The following is a 24,168-nucleotide window of genomic DNA, read 5'->3' as shown; positions in this document are numbered from 1 at the left end:
TCAAATCAGCAGAGAGACCGATGATTCTGCAATGTGGAGCAGGATGAAAGGCTACTTTCTTCAATGGCTTAAAAAAAAAAAAAGTTGGGGGTAGAGGGCAGGAATTACTCTCAGTTTAGAGACAGGACAGTCAAATGCAAGGACTGGACCTTGTCTGGAACCTGAAGCTAACTAACAAAGCAATAGTTTAAAAAGAAAAAAAATTTTTTTGAGGACTTCAGGGAAATTTGATATATGTGTTAGGTGATTCTGACAAATTAATGTCATCTTTATTAGATGTGATAATGACATTGCCATGGAAAATAATCCACATATTTTGGTCCATTTGAAGTAGGACTGAAGTGACACAAGTCTGGGATTTGCAACCACAGAGAAGCTAACAGAGGAAGCAAGTTTGACCAAAATGTAGGAAATTGTTGAATCCAGGTGATAGACGTGTAACATGGTATAACACGGCTCACTATACAATCCTCTACATACAAGATGATGGAGAGTTTTCATACTGAATCCTTAAGTGTTTTTCCTGCCCTCCTGAGCCCACAGTGGAGCTACATCTGTAGTCCAGTTGTTATCCTGCCACAGCCACCAGACCACAGACACTTTAATTCCTGTTAATAGTTGCCTTCAGCTTATCCAGAGCTATTCATTCTGGAGTGAGGACCAAGATGTCGCCCCAGATACAACTGACTCACCAACCCCCAGAGGATAGAGAGATGGCTTTTTAAAAAATAACCTTTTTTATTTTATTTTGTAGGACCACCATAAGGCCTCAGTCCTTCTATGATGGAAGTCATTCCTGTGCCAGAGGAGTGTGCCATATTCCAATGGCTGAGCCATTCTGCCCGAAAACAAGAGAGGTTTGTAGTCTTTTGGAAGTTGCACCAAAATAACATGATGAGGGCTTGGGTGGCATCTAGAGTTAGATTAGTTGGCCAAGCATGTGGTCTCCCTTCCCCTCTCCAGTTTGCTCTTATGCTAGGTTTTACGAAGCGTTGTTTCCCTTTGCTAATAACGCCTCCAGTCATTTGTAAGCTGAATCACTCAAAGTTTTGATTTTGCTGTCAGGATACCTTTTTAAAAATTTGGAATAGCATGTTAGTCCCGAGTGTACAATTTGGTACCAGGTTACTTGGGATCAGGTCCCTACCCTTCAGCTTAATTGTTGTAGTCTTTGGACCAGAATCTCTGGCTTCTGTTTCCTCATTTGTAAAATGGAGTAATGATAACATGTACCTTGTAGGTCTGTGAGGGATAAAAGAGTTACTTACTTACAAACTGCTATAAGTGATGCCTGTCAGTTATGAGACATCCAGGGACTAGTAACTGCTTTTTTATGAATTAAGTTATTATTAATAACCTATAAATTGTCTGATTGGTATCATTTGCCTTTGAGCCATTAGGTGTCCAGCTTCCTCTTCAGGATTATATTAGGATCTCAGAACACAGAGGGCAGCCCTACAAAAGTGGTGGCATAAAGCGAGGAATCCCAGCTTTAGTTTTCAGAGAATAAAAATGACCACCACAATTCACAAGTCCATTCCTTGGTCCATGCATGGTCCTTTTCTTATAACCCCAGATCTGAAAGTCTGGTACAACCCAGTAGGTCAGAAGTACTATCAGAGGCAAACTGGCTAGAAAAATCTACTTTATAAAATAACTTAGTACAAATATCTAAACATGTTAATCGTTCAAGTAACTTTAACACCTGCATGTGGAAAATAGATTTTAGCTTTTACGTTCAGCCATGCATAATGGTGTAAAACTACTTTTCTTACAGTTAACAGCTAGGTCACCTTAACCTCACTCTGGTCTCAAAAATCTAAATCCAAAGCCAAGGGCTGAAGGGAGCCATTTCACATATATCACCGCATGTTGATGAGTCTCTGTGCACATTTTTTACTTGTTTAAGGGGGAAAAAAAAGGCAGGTTAAGTTTTTAAATATGAGTTTAGATATATAGTTGACTGTTGAACAACATTGGGAGTTGGGGCACTGACCCACCATGTAGTTAAAAATCTGAGTATAACTTTACAGTTGGCCTTCTGTATCTGCAGTTCTGCATCCAGGGATTCAGCCAACCACAGATCGTATATACTGTAGTATGTGTTTACTGGAAAAAATCCATATGAGTGGACCACACAGCTCAAATTTGTGTTGTTCAAGGATCAACTGTATATGTTTCTGGGTAGTTACTAGCAGAATATATCAGAATACTGTTAGTCTTACCTCTGAAACACAGATCTGTTCACATAATAAATTTGCTCTCCAGAGGAAAGCAGATGTATAAAAAAAATTTGTTCATTTCAAAATGGGGGCAGGTTGGGCAGAAGTAGACTAGGGGGAAAATATGCATGTTTGTAGGAAATCTGCAGTACTGTCCCCATTGATTTGGGTACTAGGAGTAGAGGTGGCCAGGGTAGTGCTTATGTGCACAGAGCTCATATGAATGTGGTAGCTGGGTGATACTTTCCAGTAATACAGTTTGGCCTTCAGTGAGACCAAACCAGTTCAGCTATTATTAGTCTAGCCAAGCCAAGGACCCCCATGTAAAGCCTTAAAAGAGTGCGGGGGAAGGCAGTTTAAGAAAATGGGAAAAATAAGGCTTTCAGGATATTACTTCATTCTTATATACCCTAAAAGGGGTTTTAAAATATTGTCCAAAAATGTAAAGAGAGGATGGTGTTGCTCCTTGGTAATTATCACTTTAACTTTGAACATCCTCTTGATCTCTTGTGTACTGACAAAACAGTGTCAAGATGAACCGTCAGGTGACATGCGAGGTACACAGTGGTTATACCATTTGTGTTGGAATGTGTGTACATATAAAAGAGACAAGTACAGAAATATTCATGTGTAAATAGTGTTTCTGGAAACTTGACCAAAGAACTGGTAACAGTGGTTTCCCACGGAGAGCTGAACTGGGTCGCTAGTGCACAGGTAGAAGAAATACTTGTCCCAGAATAATATCCTTTTGTATTGTTTACATTATGTACCACGTGCAAGTGCTACCTATTGCAAAAATAACGTCACTTCTAGTCATTTTAAAAGGTAATCTGAAACAAATTCTTTGAAAGCCCTGACACACTAAAGAGATCTCTCAGCCTGTACTTTGTATTTTTGGTACCTAACAGTGGTATTAAATGTTCATGTTGAGGTGCAAGGTGCTGGTTCAGGCAGCAAGGCCCCAGGGTCTGTCACTGGCTGGTCCATGCCGCTAAGCCTCTGCTTCCTCCTCCCCATCGTGGCCCCCAACTCCCAGGGTGATGGTGAGGACTTAGATGCTGCACGCCAGTGGCGTTTGACAGTTGTGACCTTCCTTCACACATCTCTGGAAGCGCTCTGAAGTTTGACCAAGACATAAGAGCTCAGTTATTTGGCATTTTTAAAGACATTTAATGAAGACAGGACTGGGCTGGTGAGATCTTCATTTTGAAAGAGGGGAGGAGGGTGGTCATCAAGGGAGGGAGGAATGATTTAAGCCCTTGCATTTATAACCTATACTCCTTAGAGAAAAGTTGTGATTAAGCATAATCTTATTTTCAGCATACACAGGATAAATAAACATGATGTAGTATCAACTATTCATTGTCTAGGGCATGTCATGGTTCTCAATTTGGAGTTGCAAAGGCTCTTGTTAAAATTATTTCTCACATTGCCACAGCATAATATTTCATTTTTAAGGAAACAGGTTAATTTGCTCATGTGGTTCAGAAACTTGCAGGTGAGACTTTGACCCAGATTGGAGCCTTCTATTGACTTTGAGCCACTCCATTTTGTATATAGTATCCCAGGAATCTTGGCCAATTATTTGGTAACTGTGTAGAAGCTCCGAGGATTAATAATTGCCAGAAGACCAGTTTAGCATCTAAATAGTGTTGACATTGTGCCCAACACAATTCCTTGCTGTATATTCCTTAGCTCACTTAATCTTCACACCATCTCTGAGTTATACAATATTATTATTCCATTTTACAGATGAGAAAACTAAGACATACAAAAGGGTAACAGGTTTTTTTGGCAGTGCTTTAATCGTTAAGTCTAAATGACTGATTTTTTTTTAATTAAAAAGGAATGCTGAAGCACCAGCTAAAGAAAAAAATAACCTGAAGATTAGATGTGCATTATTAGACATTAGAAAAAGTGATCAAACTTTTAAATAATGTTTCTAAAACTCCTGTGTGGCCTTGCCACTAAAGAGATGCCAAGGTAAGTTTATTTCTGGACAGAAGAAATCAGCATAGCCCCATTCTGTTTTTACTGTATGTCTTTAGAGAAGCAGCAGGCCAAAGACACTATAAAATTACTTCCTACCCAAAAAAAAAGCTTTCACAAAAGTCCTCAGATTTTGTGTAAAAGAGCAATGAGAACGAGTTTCTCAGGAGCATGGAAGCAGTCCTCTGTACATCTCTTTGAGATGTGAGTCAGGAGTGGCACTTCACTTTAGCCTTAGAGGTTCAGAGCTCAGACTCAAGTACACATTCACAATCCATGTTAGTCTCTTAAAACTGTTAAGAAGTGAGATTGAAGCATGCAAGCAAATGCCTGGTGTGCTCTTGTAGCTGTGAGCTATATGTGCAAGGGGCTGGGGTGGGATGGGATTATGTAAACAGGTAAGGATCTAGGAAGCACCCTTCTGTGGTCTTCCAGGTTCTCTTTGAGGGCCTGCAGGTACTAGGTATTTATAGTAAAAATCTTTAAGGAAGTAATTAACTTGTTGAACATTGGGGAAAAATAAAGCTGTACTTTTGTTTGTATGTTTTGAGTTTGGTTCTTTCTGTCCTAGGTCCTCATAGAAACTGCTAAGAAGCTAGGACTCCGGTGCCACTCAAAAGGGACAATGGTCACAATCGAGGGACCTCGTTTTAGCTCCCGGGCGGAAAGCTTCATGTTCCGAACCTGGGGGGCGGATGTTATCAACATGACCACAGTTCCAGAGGTGGTTCTTGCTAAGGAGGCTGGGATGTGCTATGCAAGTATTGCCATGGCAACAGATTACGACTGCTGGAAGGAGCATGAGGAGGCGGTAGGTGGAATTCTCTTCTGAGCATGTGTGGCCTGGGTTTCCATGTGCCATGAGAGCCATTAAGAGAGTGTCTTAACTCTATTTCTATTACATTAGTTCCAGAAAGTGCCTTTCTCCCGGGTTTTAAAGCCAGCTTTTTATACAGTCACTGGGTATTACCAGATACTTTCTGTAGTTCACGTTGGAAAATGAGGACAAAAGTCTTCATAGAAAAGAAAAAGACACTTTTATAGAGTACACTGTAAGCATGTAGGTGTGTTGGGAATCACTGGGGCTTGGCCCTTATTTTAAGGATAAACGTCTTTTGGTTAAAAGTTCTTTATGCTGTGCTACTGTTTATTATGTAGGGAAGAACGTACTATTCCTGACCTCTTCCTGGTAAGAGGAGTCTATATTCCTATCTTTCTATTTAACCTACCATGGCTGGGTACTGTGCTTCATGTAAGAATACGACAGCAGACAGAGAAGTCCATAAGAAGCCAGCCAGCATTCTGGGTTTTGGGGGTGCTGGGTAGAGGTGAAGCAAACCAACATGAGAAAGCTCAGGCTTATAAAGAAACAAGTGTGGTGAGATACAGAAGCACATACTCAGTTGGCCCATCCAGATACTTGTCCAGAAGCCTTCCTGGTTTAAGTGAGATGGGAAGGATGGGCACTCTTGAGGAGGGGGAGAGAGGGAGGCAGGGCCATGGAGACCAAGTAAGGATCTCGGATGGGAGGTCAATGAGGTTTCTAAGGTGGGAAAGACAAGGTCCAGCTGGTATCTGAGGACACTGGGCCACTGAGAAAAACAGAACATCTACAGAAGTAGGGCGTCTGTAGTGAGCCCCCAGTCACCCATCAGCCAGCTTCCCACCATTACCAGTCATGGCCGACCTTGTGTCATCTATGTTGCCCCTCCCCCCTTTTCTCTCCCCTACCCCCGTATGTTGAAGTAAGTTCTTCTAAAAGGCCTCTCCTTTAAAATGAAATTTTAAAAACCACACCACCATTGTACGAAAAAATATTGATATTAATTCCGTAATATAATCAAACATCCAGACTTTTCACATTTTCTCTCATCTCATAATTTTTAACTGTTAAAATCAGGATCCCTTACATTCCACATACTGCATTTGAACATTATGCCTCTTAAATCTTTTTAATAGTCCCTCCCTTCCTTTTCGTTCTTCACATTTTACTTGAAGAAACCAGATCATTTATCTTATTTGTCATTTATCTCATCTTAAAAATAAAAAGGGGAAAAAAATACAGTCAAGAAATTTTGAAGGAAGAAGTAAGTGCAAGGATGGCCGTTTTGAGCACAGTTAGGTGAGGCGACACATTCTCCAAGGGGACCTTACCACCATCTCAGAGCTGCTTGTTTCACTATCCAATCTCATGTCAAACAGGATAAGATATTCTAGCTGCTTATCCATCCAAGGGTATGGAGTTCAGGTCATGGATGAACACAGGTTCTTTATTTTTCATGAATGCCGTATCCTGACTCCTCAGTGTAACGACCTGTTGTTAAACTACTAGGATGTTTGTTATGTAAGAGATTTGCAAATCCTGACACAGCATAATCTCTGACTTGGCAGCTTTGGTCACCTAAGGGACAGCTTAGCTTCACAGTGTTGAGAGACTGCTTCCAATTTATAGAAGACCCCAGCCTCTGCCACTCCCCGAGAGCAGACTGCTTCCTGCCTGTGGCTTTCTGCTCAGTCGAGTAACATTTGTGTCCTCTGCAGAGCTAACGGTGCTTTCCTTCAGTAGGCCACATGAGGTTTGGAAAGCAGTCAGTTGGAGCTACTTCAATTAAGAGCAGAAAAACTAAGCTCTGTGTAAATGGTAAGGCATGAAGGCAAATAATGTTAAATGCCACAAGGAAAGCACAAAGATGGCATGGTCTCAACCAGCTATGTGTGTCGCTGTGCTTTAAAGCAGGTGCGCAGCTTGGCATGGTGGCAAAAAGGTTTTCGAGTTGCCTAAACTCTTTTAATTCCTACTGTTCTTTGTACTTGTATTACTGGGCGAGTTATTTAACCCATTTGCTCTTCTGCAGAGTGGAGGCAGAGGTGATAGGTGGAGTTTGTTTAGTTACGTTTTTTTTGACCTTGCAGAATTACTGGGAGAATTAAACCAAATGATAAATGTAGAGCATCTAGAAAAGTGCTGGTTCCTAAGAGGGTGATCATCAGGTGGTGGATATGATGGAACTGGAGGTGGGGGGTTGCTGTGAGAAGGTTAGCAGGAAGGACATTTTGGGTGAAGTGCAGCAGCAGAAACAAGAAAAAAAGAGGTCAGAATCTATACAGAAATATTAGTCACAGAAAAAGTGTGAGGAAAAGAATAAAATATAAGGTAAATCTCTTAGATGATTCCTCTTAAAACATGTCTGTACAAGTACCTGGCAGGCACCCAGCTGGTCACTGCTTTGTGCTGTGATCTCCTCCCGCAGTGGTGAGACTCCCCTCTGCTACAGTGCGCATCACTTTGTTCTAAACACGTCTCACTGTTTGTGGGTGGGGTCTCGACTTGATATTCCAGGAAACAGAAAGAAAGGTGTAATCATTGTGTCCCTGAATCTTGGATTTCCTCTAAGCTTTATGAAGCATGACAAGTACTCTCCTCTGATCACATGTTTTACACTCAACTTTTTCCAGCTTCCTTACGAAGCAATTTCAGTCACACACAAAAGCAGACGACAGTATGAGCTTCCATGATTCCAACATACAGCTTCAACCATAAACATATCAACCTAAGGCCAATCATATTTCATCTATACTCTGATCCATAATTTTCTCCATAAATATTTTAGAAGACATCTAGCATAACCACATTATTGTTATCACATTCCAACAATTATTCCTTAATATATCCAGGCAAAGGTCAATTTTCTAGTTATCCCAAGTATCATAGATGATTTTTTTCTTCCAAGTATTCTTAGAAGAAACCAGATATGTACTTATCTTCTAATTGGTTATTCGGTATAGCAACAGTTTTAAAACTGGAATCCACTCTGTGGACGTGGGGAGAAGTGCCACATCTTTCTAGAACATGCCAATACATGGCATATCTGAGACAGTTTCTCAGACACCATATTGAAAACCAGCAGTGCTTTTCATAGATGTCATTAGGTTTCTCCAAGACCTTTTCCCTGATGAATGTAGAACGTGGGCTCAGGGGATTGAAACTGGAGTAAACTGACTTCAACAGATCAGGTAGGAACTCAGGGAAATGTTCTTAAAAAGCAGTGGAATTTTAAATTGCTAGTAACATCCTGTGCTGTTGTTTCTCTAGGTTTCAGTGGACCGGGTCTTAAAGACCCTGAAGGAAAATGCCAATAAAGCCAAAAGTTTACTTCTAAGTACTATACCTCAGATAGGATCCATGGAGTGGTCAGAAACCCTCCATAACCTCAAGGTAAGTACCCTCAGCCGTCTGCAAGCAGACACTCCCACAGACCCTCAGCTGCCCTCTTCTCTTATTTGCCTTTTACCTTTGGTCTGTCTCTTCCCGTATTTTATACCAGCTTAGATATTTTCTACAAGTTTTCATGCCATTTACTACCATACTACCCATTTGTGAAACTGAATAGTCATATATTCTGGCTGGTAGTGTAAGGCCGTTGGAAGCTGAAGTGTGGAGAATTCCATCTGGTCTATCAGGTTCTTGACATTGTCCTGCATTGCAGTGTCTCCCTAGGTCTTACTTCAGAAGATGATAGTGTTTGCTCTGCACATGGATTACACTGTGGGCAAAGCTGTTTTCTCTTTGACAGATCTGTGCATAAAGCCAAAGCATGGGTGATGGTGCCAGCGAATGTCTCTTATGGTTAATGCTGCATCAAATTAAGACAGTAATTAAATGATAAACATGAGATGGGTTGCAGATTGGTAGCCTTTCTGCTCTGGAATTAACTCCCAGAATATAATTTAAACTGGCTGCTGAGCTTAGAAAAGTGTAGTTTTTATCTAGACATTCTGTGACTCAAACTGACCAGATGTTACATTCACCTGGTATCCAAAGAGAGTAGCCATCCTAAGGTCTCCTAGAACCCACTTCTACTCTTAGGTCTTATGACAAGTAGTTGAGAGAAGATTGGAAAAGCTGATAAAGCCCTCCCTACCTGAATTACCACCAAGGAGTCCTGGAATGAGAGCCACAATTTTAGTGTGATGAGGACACTGTGGTAGTAAATGACTGCTGACTGCTGGGCATTGAGGAGCCATGATGGTAGGGTTTGCTGATTAATATGGTATAAATGGTCCAGCAGAGCCAATTTCAAGTTACCAGTGCTAAACTAGGAAGTGACACACATAGCTTTTTGCAAGCTGGTATAAGCAGACTCCAGCACACTGTAATAATTAGGTGCCTCTGCGTCTTGAGGACTGGCAAAGTCAGGAATATTGGAATTGGTAATCTATCCTCCCTACAAGACTTTAAGTCCATAAGGAGCAGGAGACAAATACCTGTTGGTTTTAACCTGTATACTCAGGAGATCAGTGTTCTTTAAGGAGTAAGTGACAGCCCCTTTCCCTCATGAAGTATTTCATCATAACTGAAATTCAAGCAGCCCTTATAATGATGAAGAAACAGAAAACAAGTTCTAAGAATTGAAGAATGTCCGTTTAAACTAGAAATGGTTACATCTGGCTGAATATGGTGAATGTAACGCAGCAGAGCAGCATGTCTTTGGCTTGCCTAAATAAACACACTGTTGATTGGCAGGAAATGTGACTCACTCTTCTGCTGCTGAAGAGGCTAATGTTACCTGCAAGATGCAATAGTGTGTTTCATATTGTTTAAGGTTTCTGACCCCATTTTGACCATAGTCTCTTAAACTTTAAAAGACAATTTCTCATGCAATAAATTCATTATTTCAGCTTCATTTTTAAGGAAAAATGTTTAAATAGTAGAAACTGGTGTTCTTGACTCCTATAAAGCTTCTTAAAGTGTATATAAAATTGTGTTTCTGTATGTATGCATTTTTAAAGAGGGTTCATCTGCATAGCATTCCTTAGTCTCAAAGGGAAATGTGATCTAAAGAGAGAAAATGAAGAGCTGCTGCTCTAGACAAAATTGAGAATCATGGCCTCCATTCTGCAGCATTAAGGAACAGCACAGTAATAATCCCGTGTTCTGGGGTAGTATTTTCAATTCTCTCAGCACTGAAATGTGTATCATTAATTCACTCACCAATTCAATTCAGAGATACTTAGCACCCACTATATGTCAAGCTGTGGTTTACACAGATACATAAGACTTGGGATAATGAAGAAGATACTATTCTACTTGGAGATACTAACATTAAAGTTTCAATGACTTTTTTTAGTGGGATAAGGAGAATGAGGGAGGTTGCATATAAACAATAGTCCAGACTGGGGGTTGGTGTGTATGTAACATGTCTCCTAGAGAATGTCAAGGGGGTGGAGATAAGTGAGGATCAGAACAGTCCTCTGAGACAGATATTCTGAACTCACTTTACAGGAAAAGAAAATGAGAAGCTAACAGAAGTTAAGGAGTTATGCTCAGTCCCACATCTGCTTAGTGATTTTTAAACTTTGGTGGACATGAAAATTTTCTGGAGCGCTTACTGAATGTATATCCCAGGAGTCCTCACTCTATAAAATCAAACTCTGTGGACAAGCATTCCAGGTGACTATCACGCCCCCACAAAGCATGAACGTCTCTGCCTATACATAGGTGCTTGGTTAATCATAATCTGTGCCTACTTTCTTCCTTTCAGAATATGGCCCAGTTTTCTGTTTTGTTACCAAGACATTAAAATAGCATGGCTGCCTAGAAGATGAGACCTTCTAATTCCAGTCTTGGGGAATTCCTGCTTAACTTGAGAAAACATCGAAGAGATATGCAGCTTTCATGCCCTTGCCCATTAAGGAGGAACAAGCGATAAGACAAGACACTGTCACATCAGAGATGTCCTCTAAAAGACTTGGACTGCTTCAAGTAACAGAAAGAAGGCAAATGACGTAAACATGTGGAAAGATTCTTACACTTTAGAAAAAAAAGACAAGAAGACACCATTCACCATTCTCCCAATAAATTTGTAACAAAGGATGGGCAGTAACATCCAGTTTCCTATGTTGCCAAGGAATACGAAGAAGAAATGGAACTCTTAGGCTATTTATTTTTGTGACTGTAAACTGGTACAATCTTTTTGGAGGGCAGTTGGGTAAAATGTACCAAAAGGCTTAAAAGTACTTCCTTTGTGCTGGGTACTCTACTCCTAGGAATTTATCTCTAAGAAATTATCAGAGATACAAATAATTATGTATAAAGAGGGATGTCTAACAGTATTAGCAAATATTCAAAACAATCTGAATATCCAGCAACTGGAGGTAAATTGTAGTTAGCTCTAATTAGATTTTGAAGATGCCAGCTGAAGATCATGTTTTCACACTCACTGTACTAAAGAAAAAGTTCCTGTACAATAAGAAATGAAAAAAGGATATGTATGCATTTTACATTACTAATTGTTTTAAAATTCTACATAAATATGTACAAAGACTAGAAAAATGTAATCTTTTGTCATTGTATTTGGAGGGAGGGATGCTGGATACTTTCTTTAAATTTTCTGTGTCTTCACATTTTTCTACAATGAATATAATCAAATGGTAACGTTGTTATAAAAATATACTTAGATCCAGTTCTTGAAAACAGTTTCTTGGTAATGTAGCAAAAGTTATGACGGTAATATTAAGAAGAGTTTTCTTTGAGTTCCATCTTTATTTTGTTTAAAAAGGTCATTAATGACTGTACAGTCAGAACCATACTTGGGTTTGCAACAACTTGGGGAAAGCTGGGTGTTTAATACAGAGTCTTAAATTATTTAAGGGACTGCGTAGACACATTATAGTGTGTCAGATATTTTTTAAATTGATATTTGACTTTGTTTCTCCTCCTTTTTATGATTTTTGTTTTGTAATAAAGAAAATGAGAGCTTGCTTCTGTTTTTTATTGTCAATTTTATAGGAATGTGTTTTGTTTTCTATCATAGGAAGAGCATTTTCCCCTCAGAATTACTCCTCCTCACTGTGGTCTGTTACTGGGTCCTTCAGTGATATATCTCTTGTCTGTTTAAAGAGTCTGTAGAGTGAATGTGTTTGTGTCTAAGAAATTGTCTTCACAATAATAAGCTGCTAATGGTGAACAACAAAATAAACCCGTTACCCTTCAGAATTAATACTGATCGGTTTGGGTTACATGTGAGTACGGTTCTTGGATTCTCTGATGAAGTGGTTTCAACTGTTTGCACATGAACGATCCACAGAGGACCTAGTGAATCTGAGTGTAACATATATTATACCTTATGCTCCTTCATTCTTGGTAGATGTCTGAGGATGTCAAGGCCAAAATGGCATTTTCTTTGCAACCTCATTTTCAGACTTCCAAATGGCGTATACAGTATTCTGGTTACCTATCATTCATTCCTTAAACAAAGCAAATTAATATAATTTTTCTCATACCTCATTCTTGAGGACTGCTGACCGTTTCTTCCTGGAACGCTTCACACTTCCATGATATTTCACTCCTTTTTTTAGCTACAAAAATAAGTGACATTGTGATTAGTTTTGAGCACTTCCAAGTTTTCCCCGTGGATTATGGGCATGATGGCAAAGTTCTAGCTCAGTGACTCAGTCCCTTGGAAGAGTGCGGAGCTGCTGATTAGTACATCTGCATCTACTTAGAAACTATTGGCATTGTGAGCTGCTCATTTCTGTTTTGCATTGTTTTTCCTGATTTTGATGATGAGACAACCAGCATAGTTCATATGCAGAGTGTTAATCAAAAAAGAGTGGAGAAGGCTGGGACAGCAGAGTTACATTTGAGACCAGAAAATACTTAACAAACTAGCCTTGGTGCATCCTGGAGTTGTTTATAATAAGCCAAAGCTTAGGAATGGCTAAAATTCTCAGTGGTGGGAGGGAGTTTAAGGGGCACCAATTCAAATAAATAAGAACTTTATGTGCCAATATGGAATGATTGTGGTAAAACTGGAAATCAGAAACATATGTAAAATAAGGGTGTAGGTGTGTGGATAACATATTGGTGCTTTATGTTCATAGTTTTTCTGGAAAGAAGCTGAGTGATAACCTCGGCAGTATGAATTCAGAGACCTGCTGTCTTCTTCATACCTATCTGTACTGGTTGGAGTTTTTACCAAAGCGTCTACTCTTAGTTTATACATTTTAAGGAATGGAAACTAGAGGAGACCATGCTTTCTAACAATTCATATAAAATAAAATCGTTTCTTTCTTAACCTGACATTGAATTCTGTTGGGTTGTATCTGTAACACTGTGTCCCAGTTCTGGGCACAATACTTTCAAGAGCACACTGACGATCTAAAAAGCACCAATAGAAGGGTCTGGGGACTGGGAAGATCATGCCACATATGTAACAGTTAAAGGAACTATGTCTAACCATTTAAGAGAAAATCTTAAGTGAACATTTCAAGTATTTTAAGAGCTGTTGTTCAGATATGGACTAATTATCTGTCTCACTATTGGGTAAGCCTTCATAAGTCTTTTTCACGTATTGTGAGATCCTCTGTTCCTTGTACTTAGCACAAGATCAATGAATATTTGTGTAACTGAAGATCTGATCCTATCTTTCCTATATAAACCCTTCATCAGCTCTTCATCCATCTTCACTTTGAGCAGGTAACTTCAGTTCCTTCTTCACTGACAAAACTGAAGCATCTGCAGAGAACTTCCAAGGATACCCCCACTACCTTCCTCAGATTCTTTCCCCCTCTGTTGTCATTTATGACAATGCACGTCAGCATCATCTGGAGGGCTTCGTAAAACAGATCACATGGCCCCACCCTAGAGTTTCTTTTTTTTATTGGTCAGTCTGGGACACTGTAATCTGGGTTTCACGGCCATCTCAAAATTGTGCACACTTCTGTACTGGTGTTTCAGTCTCCCTTTCTGTCTTTGTATCTTCCAGCCTCTGTTGAGCTTATCGACTGCTTCTTCTCTATTCAAAATAAACCTCAGTGGGTCAACCACAACCATCCTACTTTAACAGAAGGCAATGATCCTCACTCCACACCCCAAGCTCTCCTGTGGACAATTACCTGGCTCAACTTTTTTTTCCCATAACTCTTTAACATTCCCAACATGCTCTAGTATTTGTTTCTGTTTGCTTGCCTGTTTATTGTATTTGTTTGCTGACCCCCCTGCCCTGCTCTCTCTAAATGTAAACTCTGTGAGAGCAGGAATCTTGTCATTCACTGGTGCATATCCCAAGTGACCAGAACAGTGTCTGACACTCAGCAGGTCTTCAGTCAATACTATTTTGAATGTACAGCATCCCCCTCCTCATAACAAGCCCTGCATGTTCCGGCTTACTCCAGCCTCTTCTCTCACTTCCCACACCTCATGGCAATCTAGATCAGAGCTATTCAATTGATATTTAATGGGAACCAATATGTAATTTTAAATCTTCTTCTAGGATCCACATTTAACAATAAGAAACAACGAAATTAGTTAATCTAATATTTCCAAAATAGTATGTCAACAATATTGTCAGTATTAAAAAGTTATGAAACTTTACACATTCTTTTTCAAATACTAAACCTTGGGAATCTAGCATGTATTTTATACCAACAGGGCATCTCAATTCAAATGCTAAACTCTTATCAAAAATATTTGACCTATATTTACATTTCATAAAATTTACTTTGAAAAGTTAAATAGCAAAGTTGTTGCAAGTATACTGAAATTATAAATTAAAATTAAATAAAATTAAAATTCAGTTTCTCAGTCACATTGCTACATTTGAAGTGTTCAACAGATGCATGTGATTAAGGGTTACCATAGTGGACAGAGCAGTTCTTAGGCTCCAGCTCTAAGAAGGCTGGAATTGCTCTTGTCTCTGGCCCTTTGTAATTGTTAGCTCTCCACAGATATCCAGGTACAGGAAGCACAGAGGGTCCCAAACAAAATGAACCCAAACATACCTACACCAAGACATATTATAATTAAAATGGCAAAAATTACAGATAAAGAGAAGATTTTAAAGGCAGCAAGAGAAAAACAAAGAGTTACAAAGGACCGCACAATAAGGCAACAGCTGTATTCTCTAAAGAAAGGTTGCAGTCCAGAAGGGAGTGGCAAGATATATTCCAAGTCCTGAAAGAGAAAGACCTGTAACCTAGGATACTCTACCCAGTAAGATTAAAACTTAGAATAGAAGCAGAGATGAAGAATTTCTCAGACAAGCAAAAACTAAAAGAATATAGCAATACTAAAACTATCCTAAAAGAAACATTAAAAGTTCTTCTCTAAATAGAAAAGCAAGAATCTATAGAAAAAAGAAAAAAATCAATTGGAAATGCGATGGTAACTGCAATGAACAGCAAGAGAATAAACATGAATATATAAAAGAGGACCTCAAAATCATAAAAGGTGGGGGAGGGGAGCAAGAAAAATGCAGATGTCTTCTTTCTGTTTTTAATGTGTTTAAGCCTATATGATTACCAGTATAAAATAAATAGATATAGAAAGGGGTTAACATACTTGAAAAACAAAAACATACAATAACATATAACAGAGTCACAAACATATAACAGTCACAAGAACCAAAAAGTAAAGAACTCAAGCATAATACAGAAGAAAATCATCAAACCACAAAAAGAAAAACAAAAAGAAAAAGGTACATAGAAGAAGTACAAAATCAACTGGAAAACAAGGTTTAAAATGGCAGTAAATACATACCAATAATTACTTAAAATGTCAATAGACTAAATGCTCTAATCAAAAGACATAGAGTGGCAGATTAGATTTTCTTTATACTAACAATGGAATACCAGAAAAACAAAGTAAAAAATCCCTTTTAAAATTGCATCAAAAATAAATAAAATACTTATGAATAAGCCTGACCAAGGAGGTGAAAGACTTACATGCTGAGAACTATAAAATGTTGATAAAGAAAATTAAAGATGATTTAAAGAAATGGAAAGATATCCCATGGTCTTGGACTGCAAGAATTAATATTGTTAAAATGGCCACACTACCAAATGTGATCTACAGATTTAATGTGATTCCTAACAAATCACCCAGGACATATTTCACACAACTAGAACATATAATCCTAAAATCTATATGGAATCACAAAAGACCCCAAAATTGCCAAAGCAATACTAAAGAAAAAGAATAAAGCTGCAGGAATAACCCTCCCAGATTTAAGACAATACTAAAGAACTACAGTAATCAAAACAGCATGGTATTTGCACAAAAACAGATATATGGATCAATAGAACAGAACAGAGAACCCAGAAATAAACCCATACCCCACAGATATATGGATCAATAGAACAGAACAGAGAACCCAGAAATAAACCCATACACCTACAGTCAATTAATCTTCAACAAAGGAGGCAAGAATATACAATGGAGAAGAGTCTCTTCTGCAAGTGGTATTGGGAAGAGTGAGCAGCCACATGTAAATTAATAAAGTTAGAACACTCCCTCACACCATACACAAAAATAAACTCAAAATGGCTTAAAAACTTAAACATAAGACAGGACACCATAAATCTAGAAGCAAACACAGGCAAAATATTCTCTGACATAAATCATAGCAATGTTCTCCTAGGTCAGTCTACCAAGACAATAGAAATAAAAGCAAAACTAAACAACTGGGACCTAATTAAACTTATAAGCTTTTGCACAGCAAAGGAAATTATAAACAAAATGAAAAGACAACCTATGGAATGGGAGAAAATATTTGCAATCAATGCAACTGAAAAGGACTTAATTTCCAGAAAATACAAACAGCTCATACAACTTAATAACAAGACAAAGAACCCAATCAAAAAGTTGGCAGAAGACCTAAACAGACATTTCCCCAAAGAAGACATATAGATGGCCAATAGGCCATAGAGATGGCCAACATGAAAAAAATGCTCAGTATCGCTAATTATCAGAGAAATGAAAATTAAAACTTCAATGAGGTATCACCTCACACCAGTCTATGGCTATCCTTAAAAAGTCCACAAATGGTAAATGCTGGAGAGGGTGTGAAGAAAAGGGAACCCTCCTACACTGTCGGTGGGAATGTAATTTGGTACAGCCACTATGAAAAATCATATGGAGATTCCTTAAAAATACTAAAAATAGACTTACCCTATGGTCCAGCAATCTCACTCTTAGGCATATATCCAGAGGAAACTCTAATTTGAAAAGATACACGTACCTCAATGTTCATAGCAGCACTGTTTACAATAGCCAAGACATGGAAACCACCTAAATGTCCATCAACAGATGACTGGATAAAGAAGCTGTGGTATATTTATACAATGGAATACTACTTGGCCAAAAAAAGGAAAAAATGCCATCTGCAGCCACATGGATGGACCTGGAGATTGTCATTCTAAGTGAAATAAGCCAGAAAGAGAAAGAAAAATACCGTATGATATCACTCATATGTGGAATCTAAAAAATATGACACAAATGAACTTACACAAAACAGAAATAGACTCACAGACATATAAAACAAACGTATGGTTACAGGAGGGAAAGAGGCAGGGAGGGATAAATTAGAAGTTTGGAATTTGCAGACACTAACTACTATATATAAAATAGATTAACAACAGGGTGCTACTGTATAGCATTGGGAACTATATTCAATATTTTGTAAAGAGAGAAAGAAAAGAGGAGAAAGAGAAAGGGAGGAGGAAGGAAGGAAATGGTAACATTAAAAAAGAAAGAATCCCAACACAAAATGTTATGGTAGCTCACAGAGAAAAAAATGTGACAATGAGTGTGTATATGTCCATGTATGACTGAAAAATTGTACTGAACACTGGAATTTGACACAACATTGTAAAATGATTATAAATCAATAAAAAAAATGTTAAAAAAAAGCTCAATAAAAGTACAACCTCATTAAAAAGAAAAAAAGAAAGAATCCCAGAGGCAAAGTGGGACCTGCCTATGGGTGGATGTGAGCCTACAGTCTGGCTCCCTGTAACTGTTCAATTCATGATAAGGATTGTGGTGTCCTGGCAAGACAGAAGCCAAAAATCTATGACTTCCAAGGGAATGAATACATTTACGGATCTTATGTTGGTGCCTTAATTAATGGTACTAGAGCCTTTTTCCCATTCTCTCCTATTTTCCCAATTTGTGCAGCCTTGTTATCTTAGCAAAAGTGAAGACTAATCAGGGTATAATATAGTTGAAAAATACCAAGGATGGAAGGAATTAAGAATTCTGGGTATTGAATTCTGAGTTGGCAAAAAAATCACATAACATTTATCCTGTTGCCTTGACAATTATTTGCTTGTGTTGTTCATACTGTCATGTAATTTGTCTTCCCAAGGACATTCTAGGTTTCTTTTTTTAATAGCTCTAACTACAACTTCAAATATTTAACATATTTTTATTGTAAAATACACTTGTTTGTAGTGAAAAACAGCTGAGTGGAAATATGATTAAAAAGCAACTATCATTGATTTCACATGGCTCTGTTGATTGCCTGCCATTCCTTCCATACATTCTTTATCTTTTATTTTTTGGTAGGTTTCTATAAATTGTGAAGTGATTTAGGTGCCACTCCCAAAAGCCTGGCACATGCCTTATACTTACTGAGCAATCAATGAAAAGTTGTTGGTTTTACCTCAATCAGTAGTTTAAACTGAACATAGAAACTGAACAACTGGTCATGATACGTCTTCCACTTAATTTGCTCACATCTTAGGATTTTACGTTACTTGATTGCCTTTATGTCTATATTTTCAAAGATTAATTGTTATACAATTTAACTCATTTCTGCTTAGCTACTCTGCCTTTAAAATTCGAATTGTATTTATTTGGTTTTCATGCTGAATACTCTAGATCTCTTGAACTGTGTGTCCTTAATCTTTTGTATATGTTCCTTCATCTTTTAAAATCTTACATATCTTTTAAAAACAAAAAGGATCCTGAAAAAATGATTTTTGAAAAGCATTTAACTGAAAAAGAGATATGTATTTTATTTCATAGGTATTTTGTTGCAGAGCGCATTTCTGCACAGTAAAAAACAGAAGCATTTGATGATTTCATTTAGGGAAGATTAACAGGAAATTGTCAGTATTTTCAAACCATGCCCTCAGTTTTATGGATGATTCAGTCTTAAAAAGTCTACACATCGGAATGTGATGATGCATTCGTTAACTACTGTTTTTGATCTCACTTTAGTTTACAAATTCCCTCCCTGTAAGAATCAAGTTCACAAGGCTAAAGGAGTAATAGGAAAGCCAATTCCAAATACATACAAAAATACAAAGAACAGTATGATCCTTCTCCATGACTCATCTTCAAGAATTATCATCTCATATCCAGTCTGTTTCTTCTATACTCCAACCCACTACTCTCCTCCCATGTTATTTTGAAGCATTTCACATATATCATATAATTTCATCCATGAATACTTCAAGGGCACTTCTAAAGGATAAGTATTTTAAGATAACAACAATATCATTAGTACACATAAAATGAATAAAAATTCATTAATGCCATAAATATGTACTAAATAGTCAAAAGTTCAAATGTTTCATAAATGCCAATTTTTTACACATTCTTTATTTGAATCACGAAGCAGTTGCAGCACACACACTGCAGTTGGTTGATATGTATCTTCTGTTCCTTTTAAACTCTGTGTTCATCTTCCTCTCTTCCTGGCCCTTTCACTAACTTCCTTTCTTCCCATCGCCATCTTTCTTGTGCACCCACCTCTCTCTTTCTCCTTACAGTTTATAAACTATAACTGGTTTCTGGTAAAGAAACCCAATTGTTTGTCCTTGAGAGTTTTATATAATCCAGATTTTTGTACCTGCATCCCCAAAGCATAGTTTAACATTATCCTCTATCCTCTGTACTTCCTCTAAATTGCTAAGTTGTATATGGAGAGGTTTTCCAAGGCTACTTCAGAAAATATGGACTATTTGTCCATCAGGAGTTACATAATGTCTCATCTCTCTTGGATTTAGCAACCATCAACTTTTACTGCCTTCATCCATCAATTTAATATGAATTGCAAAAAAAAAAAAGAAATTCTAAATCAAAGTTACTGTCATTTAAACACATGAAAAGATGATGACCTCTCTGTTTTAATTAAGATTTAAAACATGTTAATATACACAGAAAGAGCATTTCATAAAATTTAAGTCATTCATAGCAAACAATCTTAGAAAGCAATGGATCAAAATTTCTTAGAATTTAAGAATGGGTCAGATATATACTATGAAATATGTATTGGATAAATGATCAGGAAGAAACCCATAGAAAAGAAAATATAAGAAAACAATGAGACTCTATCTTAACATATTTTTAAAAAATAGGTAGTACTGAAGGAAATTTGAAAGCTAGTCAATAAAATTAGAACTCAGAAGAGATTTATCCAGAACATTAGATGGAGCTGGAGAGAAAAGTGATGAGCTGGATTATGAATGAAAGGAGAAACCCAGGATGTACAGAGAAATAAAGAGATGGAAAATATGACAGAGATCTTGAAACATCAAGTGTAGCAGGAGGTCTAACCTAAATCTTATTAAAGAGAATAAATGGTCCAGAAAGAGGAGCCAAAGAGAATGGGTGGTGTGACTCTGACATCCAGCTTGACAGTATGAGGAACTCTGGACTCACTTACCAGTGAAACTAGTAAAAGTTATTTTTAAACAACCAGTTAAAATCTCTGTATACGGTTGAAGGACATACAGCAACTAAAGAAACACACATTCAAGGAAATTTTTAAATAATTAAAAAAAAAACTGAGAGTTTGTGGTATTTAAACAGAGATCTGCTTCCTCCTTCCTCCTTGATAACTCAGCAAGATGGGAACTTCACTCCAGGCTGGTACAGCCAAGAACACAGGGATCCACCTCCTCCAGTTCCCAGCTGGAGGGATTTTGTAAATAGTAGGGTAAGGAGGATCCCCTGGAGAAAACCAAGTATAGCTTTCTTGACATAAAAGTAGCCATTTTCAGCCTAAGCCATTTTGTGATCTAAGCCTGGCCACAATGCTTACCCTTGAACAGGTCTCAGTAATCAATGATCTTAAGGGAAGTAAGGGGATGCAGGAACAAAGGAAAATGAGTCAAAAAACAACAGTTCAGTGATAAAACAGAGTCCTACTTTCTCCTCAAGGAATATACATAACAATTTGATTGATACAGGACTTTGACTTCTGCATGAACAAAGGCCCCCACCCAGGTGGAGGATGGAATGGTGATGTTGACCTTCTTGACCTTCAATCAACTAAAGCTTGAATTCTATTGATGTTGGCCCCAATTCTATGCTGAATTCTTCTCTGCTCAAGCCCCTTCATGAGTATGCATGTTCCCTTAGCTTAACATATCCCCAAGTTTGCTGTTCAGAGCTTAGGAAAGATCCCCCACATTCTCCCTACTTGCAGCAAGTAATAAGTACTTCCTTCTCTCAATCTTTGGCTTGGTTTTGTCTTTTGTCTAGATATCTATCAAGAGACAAACCCAGTTCTGGGGTAACACTATCATTCCAGGATAGGTAGGATGTCAGTATTTCTCATCCTGCCCCTCTATCTGTTACTGAGGCTAAGTTATGGGCAAGTGTACATGAGAGGTGGGGTCTCTCTTCTGCCCAGGCCCCAAGAAGGCTCTACCCTGGGTGTGGTGCTACTGAGAATACAGGGCCCAAATCATCTTTCTCCTGGCTTGTAAGGTAGTGATTCTATGCTGCAAATGTCAAGGAAAAAAAGAGCTGAAGGTACTGTCTCCCCCTCCACCCCCACCACTGAGCATTCAGCTCCTAAATTGGGAGTGTCACTGAGAAGCTTGCCATGGTCCCCACTTTCAGCTCCATAGCCATAACTGAGAGATTCTGCCTAGAGGGAGAGCAGGCCACAATCCAGAGAACACCTATCCTCTTCCAAAAGGAACTTACTTCATTTGCAACGGAGTGTGAAGTTCAACCCTAAGGACTCTCAAAAGCAGCAGAGGTTGTGGTAAAGAACAACTGGGATGATACTGGAAGAATCACTGGACATATAAGCTAAACTGTTGGCTGGTTAGTTTGTGTGAGAGAAGCTGAGAAGGAAATAGCTGGGGGGAGACTGTCTGGGGTCAGAACAAATCTCAATAATTGACTTCCAGAACTATCCCATCAAAGGATTCTGAATTTCATCAATTCAGATGGTGAGCAATTTATGCCCCAGAGCATTGTTGAAAGCAATGAAGCAATCATCCAGCAATTAGTAGAGCTTTACAGCTGGGTACGTTCAGGGACAGAGACAGCCAAAGAGAACCCTGAAAATAACACTGTTAAAAAACAGTTAACCCAAGTTAACTGGTACCACAGGTAATCACAGATAACTGTGGGCATAACCCACAGTTATATTCTGAGGAGCAATATCAGAAATTTACCACTGCAAGAGAGAGAAATGACTCCACTAAAATAATGCAGCCAGTTACTTCACCAATAAACCAGCAAATAGTAATACCAAGCACCAGAGGGAGGCACCAGTGCCCAGAGGTGCTACAATATATTACCTAAAATATCTAGTTTCCAATAAAAATTAGTCATGCAAAGAAACAGGAAAGTATGACCCACACTGTGGGAAAAAATTAGGCAACAGAAACGGCCTGGGAGAGCAACCAGATATCAAATTAAACAAAGTCTTCAAAGCAGCAGTTATAACTACATTCAAGGAACTGAAGGGAACCATGACTAAAGAGCAAAACCGGTATGATGAAATGTTGAGGCAAATAGGGAGTATCTATAAACAGACGGAAATTATAAAAAGGAACAGAATGGAATTTCTAGAGTTGAAAAGTACAATAACTGAAGTGAAAAATTCACTAAAGGTTTCAACAGTAGATTTAAATTAGCAAAAGTAATAGTAAGCAAATTCGAAGAAAGATCAATGAAGATTATGCAACCTGAAGAAAAAAGAGAAAAAAGAATGAACAGAGCTTCAGAGTGGGTGACTATTAAGTGCAGCAATATTTGAAGAAATAAACGCTAATTTCTCAAATCTATTGAAAAATAATGATCTACACACCCAGGAATCTCAACAAACACAGAGATCCACAAATAGAAACATCATAGTAAAAATGCTGAAAATCAATGAAAAGAAGAAAATCTTGACAGAAAGCAAGAAAAAAATGACTTACTACTTCCAAGAGAATTCCAATAGGATTAAAATCTGACTTCTCAGCAGAAACAATGGAGGCCAGAAGGCAGAATAACATATTCAAAGCGCTCAAAGAAACTGTTAACCAAGAATCCTATATTCAGCAAAACTATCTTTAAAAAATAAAAGCAAATTGAAGATATTCCCAGATAAACAAAAACAAAGAATATATTATTAGCAGCAGACCCTCCTTACAAGAAATTTTAAAGGAAATTAATCAGACTGAAAGTGAGTGACCCCAAAGTTAAGTATAAAAGACAGCATAAATGCTTATTTCTCTCCTTTCTCCTCCTACTCAATTTAAAAAGCAACTGTAGTGAGGAGGATATAGCTCAAGTGGTAGAGTGCATGCTTAGCATACACAAAGTCCTGGGTTTAATCCCCAATTCCTCCTCTAAAAATAAATAAAAAGGTAAGCCTAATTACCTACCCCCCCAAAAAAAACAACAACAAAATTTTTTTAAAAGCAATTGTATCAAACAATATGTATATAATGTATTCTTGAGTCTATAACAAATAAAATTGTAATATATTTGCTGGAAGTGCCTTATAAAAGCAAAGCTGTATTAGGCTAAGGAAATAACTCCAGATGGTAATTTGAATCTCCAAGAATAAATGAAGAGGATCAGAAGTAATAAATAAGCAGTTTAATGTAACAAATGCTATAAATATATACTTGCTACTCTTTCTTCTCTCAGCTAGTCTAAAAGACATAAAATTATACAAAGTAGTAATAATAAGCATATATTATTGGGTATGTAACATTTATGGCAAGACTAACAGAAAACACAGAAAAGGAATAGAACTAAGTAAGAGTAATTTTTCTAAATCTCACTGGAATTAAGTTAATATTAATCTGAAGCTGATTCTGATAAGTTAAGATGTATATAGCAAGCCCTAGAGCAATCAGTAAGAAAGTTACTTTAAAAATATATAGTGCAAAAAACATTAAAAAATTAAAATGCTACATTAGATAATATTAA

At 37.8% G+C, this 24,168-nt stretch overlaps 1 protein-coding gene and 1 long non-coding RNA gene across 2 annotated transcripts in view; one reads left to right on the top strand and one right to left on the bottom strand.

The window, feature by feature from the left end:
* Positions 1–11,972, top strand: part of MTAP (methylthioadenosine phosphorylase) — a 36,596-nt gene extending 24,624 nt beyond the window's left edge. The window contains exons 5-8 of the mRNA XM_072959310.1: positions 755–857; positions 4,783–5,022; positions 8,305–8,427; positions 10,754–11,972. Of these exons, the coding sequence (XP_072815411.1) occupies positions 755–857; positions 4,783–5,022; positions 8,305–8,427; positions 10,754–10,792 (505 nt within the window). The 3' untranslated portion in view covers positions 10,793–11,972. The remainder of the gene's footprint in view (positions 1–754; positions 858–4,782; positions 5,023–8,304; positions 8,428–10,753) is intronic.
* The window catches only part of LOC140695999 (uncharacterized), a 140,254-nt gene that overhangs the window by 75,423 nt on the left and 40,663 nt on the right, over positions 1–24,168 (bottom strand). The window contains exon 3 of the long non-coding RNA XR_012071907.1: positions 12,495–12,569. This is a non-coding gene — a long non-coding RNA (uncharacterized lncRNA). The remainder of the gene's footprint in view (positions 1–12,494; positions 12,570–24,168) is intronic.

The sequence above is a fragment of the Vicugna pacos genome, chromosome 4, assembly GCF_048564905.1.
Source record: "Vicugna pacos chromosome 4, VicPac4, whole genome shotgun sequence".
Lineage (NCBI taxonomy): Eukaryota > Metazoa > Chordata > Mammalia > Artiodactyla > Camelidae > Vicugna > Vicugna pacos.
This window is presented reverse-complemented; position numbering and strand designations above follow the sequence as displayed.